At 38.5% G+C, this 3,018-nt stretch overlaps 1 protein-coding gene across 1 annotated transcript; it reads left to right on the top strand.

The window, feature by feature from the left end:
• Nucleotides 1–776: 776 nt before the first annotated feature.
• Nucleotides 777–2,784, top strand: LOC126607838 (protein RGF1 INDUCIBLE TRANSCRIPTION FACTOR 1-like). The gene is made up of 4 exons (XM_050275550.1): nucleotides 777–1,044; nucleotides 1,215–1,412; nucleotides 1,559–1,774; nucleotides 2,093–2,784. Exons 1-4 carry the CDS (start codon nucleotides 1,042–1,044, stop codon nucleotides 2,354–2,356), a joined length of 681 nt encoding a protein of 226 aa, XP_050131507.1. The 5' UTR covers nucleotides 777–1,041; the 3' UTR covers nucleotides 2,357–2,784.
• Nucleotides 2,785–3,018: the final 234 nt, after the last annotated feature.

The raw sequence follows: 3,018 nt of genomic DNA, 5'->3' as shown, positions 1-3,018 counted from the left end.
TAACTTATTTTTTGGGCAAATTTAATCATGATTTCTCTTTTGAGTGTTTGGGTTGACCCATCATACATGTGTATTATTTTCAGTTTCATATTTATAAATTTATTGAATTCAACGTGTGATATCTATATGATCAAATCTGATAGTAAAAAAAAATCTAATGGTCCAAATTTAAATGCAACAGCTAAAATGATTTTAAAAAAAAAGTCTTTTATTTGTTTCATATTCTTTTATAATGTTTCACGAATTTCATGGTATTGGTTTAGTAATTTTTTAATATTTATTAGAATCTTAATATTTATTAGGTTAAAATGTTCATAAAATTAAATTAGAATATTCTACTTTTTTTTTTAAAAAAAAAGGTTACTTTAAGAAAAAAATATTCTAAATTCATTTTTTTTAATTCTAAATTAATTCTTTAATAATCTTGGACTAAAAATTTAATTGAGAAGGGTTTGAGCAGAAAAATTATTTCTAGATTAAAAATTTTAAGTTTTAAGTCAAAGGTTAGAAATGGTTTTAGGACAATAAAAATTATAAATAACAGAATATAGAATAAAATTTTAAAAATGGAAAAGAAAAGGAAAAGAAAACGAATAATGTATATTAGAGAAATGATAAGACGAAAGAGGGGAAGAAAATGAAAGGGAAATAAAAAGGAAAGAAGGAGGTGGGTTCCTTGCACCCAAAGCATATCTCTTAGATTCGGCTTCGGACTCAGCTTCGGTTGTAGACTTGGTGAGGATAAGAACGACCCAGCTCTCTCTCTCTCTCTCTCTCTACCGCCATCTACCACTCTACAAGAACCCATTCCCTCCCTCACCGTCTCTACTCTTCCTTTTGTATAAACCTAAAATACCCTTCTCTTTCTCTCTCTAAAAGCCTCCTCCTTTCTCTGACTATAACACATTTTCTCTCTCTACTTTCTCTCTGCTTTCTCATCTCAGCGTTGAGAAAACCAGTGTTCCTTTCTGTTCATTCAAGCTGGCGATCGAGAATCAAGACACGACGGTCAGAGAAATCAAGCCCAAGAGCAGGAGAATCATGGTAAAAACCCCACACTCTCATTTCTGATTTGCTTTTCTGGGTCTCACTCTCTCTCTCGCCATTCAAATTTTGGATTCAATGCTCTGTTTTTCTGGGTTCAGATTTTTTTTTGTCACAGATTATCGTGATTTTCCTTTTGGGTTTTGGGTCCTGATTGAGTTTTTGAACAGGGTGCTGGAGGTCCTGACGAGGAGGACAACAGGTGGCCGCCATGGCTGAAGCCTCTACTGAAAGAGAACTTCTTTGTTCAATGCAAGCTCCATGCCGATTCCCACAAGTCTGAATGCAATATGTACTGCTTGGATTGCGTGAACAGCCCTCTCTGCTCTCTCTGCCTCTCTAACCACAAGGACCACCGTGCTATTCAGGTACTCAAATTTGCCACAGATATTTGTGCTTTCCCATCAAATTTGGCATCTGTGTTTATTGAGAAATCACAGTTCCCCAATTTGTGTGTTTAATTTTGAGTTTTTTGAGACAAAATTGATTGGTTTTTGGTGACGAATTTGTACAGATAAGGAGGTCGTCTTATCATGATGTGATAAGGGTTAACGAAATTCAGAAGCATCTGGACATCAGTGGAGTCCAAACCTACATTATCAACAGCGCCAGAGTTGTGTTTCTGAACGAGAGGCCTCAGCCTAGGCCCGGCAAAGGAGTCACAAATACCTGTGAAGTCTGTGAACGCAGCCTCCTCGATTCCTTCAGATTTTGCTCTCTTGGTTGCAAGGTATTTACATTGTTCTCCTTTTCCTTTTCACTTTCCCATTATTGGTTGGTTGTTTGGTTGCTGAGAAGATGAAGGAAAGTTACAAACTTTGGCTTTGTCTCTCCAACCAAAAATCAAACCCATGAGCTCATACTAAATGTCACGCATTCATATGAGTTGACGTCTTCATTGCCTTCTTCATTGCCTTGAATGCCATAAATCATAACTTTTAATATGAATGTCAAACATTGAATTCAATCATTTGAAATCCAATAATTCAAACTTTTGGGTTTTAAGTTCCTTGCTAATTAATCTCAATCCATTGCATTTGCAAATCAGATTGTGGGGACGTCATCCAGTAATCCCCAGAAGAAGAAGAACAAGTACTCCAAGGCAATGGCGGGTTCCGATTCAGATGACTCATACAGCAGCAGCAGCCACGGAATTGCAAGGTTCAAAAGCAATAGCCACCACGGCAACAACAAAGTTCAGAGCTTCACTCCATCAACGCCGCCCCCAACTTCTGCTAATTACAGAGCGGCCAAGAGACGGAAGGGCATTCCCCACAGAGCCCCCATGGGTGGACTAATCATAGAATACTGAGACTCTCTCTAGCCCTTGTACTTTTAGTTTATTACCTTTATACCTCACTTATACCGCGAGTTTGTCACAAACGCCCCTCCAATAGCTTGAGCCTCTTTCTCAAAGAGGCCTTGTTTTTGGAGAAAATTAGAAAAACGCCCACTTAGCTTTCTGGTATTGTACAAAGAAGCCATATGGGAACAAGTGCAAGTGTTGGAAAAGTAGACAATAAGACAGCAACAAAAGTGGACGACTGGGGAAGAAACTGTGGAGGGTTCTAGAAATATAAGATTATACATAAAGTTTTGGGGGTGAAATTGTAAATAGAGGGTTTTTTGGGTGGGCTATTTAGAGTTTTAGAGGTAGGGAAAAAGTCAATGTACTCCTTTGGGAGGAGGTGGGGGGATGTCTATATGTGGAAAGTGAAATAATAGATTTTGTATTTTGTATTTTTATTTCGTGTTATTATTTCCGCTTTTAGAAGTTTTTGACTGGTGGATGAGAAAATTTAATTTCCAAGCGGGGCCCACGTCGGCGGCCTCCTGTGGTGTGGGTTTGTGACGGGGCCTTTCTGTCACTGGGGAACACGTGTCGGGGGCGGATTGGGCAAAGGAAGTGGGGAAGTCGGTCTTGATCCTCGGAATCATAAAGAGGTAGCAGCCGCCCTCCGTTGTTTTATGATC

The sequence above is a fragment of the Malus sylvestris genome, chromosome 16, assembly GCF_916048215.2.
Source record: "Malus sylvestris chromosome 16, drMalSylv7.2, whole genome shotgun sequence".
Classification (NCBI taxonomy): domain Eukaryota; kingdom Viridiplantae; phylum Streptophyta; class Magnoliopsida; order Rosales; family Rosaceae; genus Malus; species Malus sylvestris.
The sequence above is the reverse complement of the archived record's forward strand: the minus strand, read 5'-3'. Positions and strand labels throughout refer to the sequence as shown.

What these genes read in the sequence shown, in the direction of transcription:
- LOC126607838 (XM_050275550.1), top strand. An exon ending in AGGACCACCGTGCTATTCAG is followed by an intron (nt 1,413 to 1,558) that starts GTACTCAAATTT and finishes GAATTTGTACAG; the next exon opens with ATAAGGAGGTCGTCTTATCA. An exon ending in TTTGCTCTCTTGGTTGCAAG is followed by an intron (nt 1,775 to 2,092) that starts GTATTTACATTG and finishes TTTGCAAATCAG; the next exon opens with ATTGTGGGGACGTCATCCAG.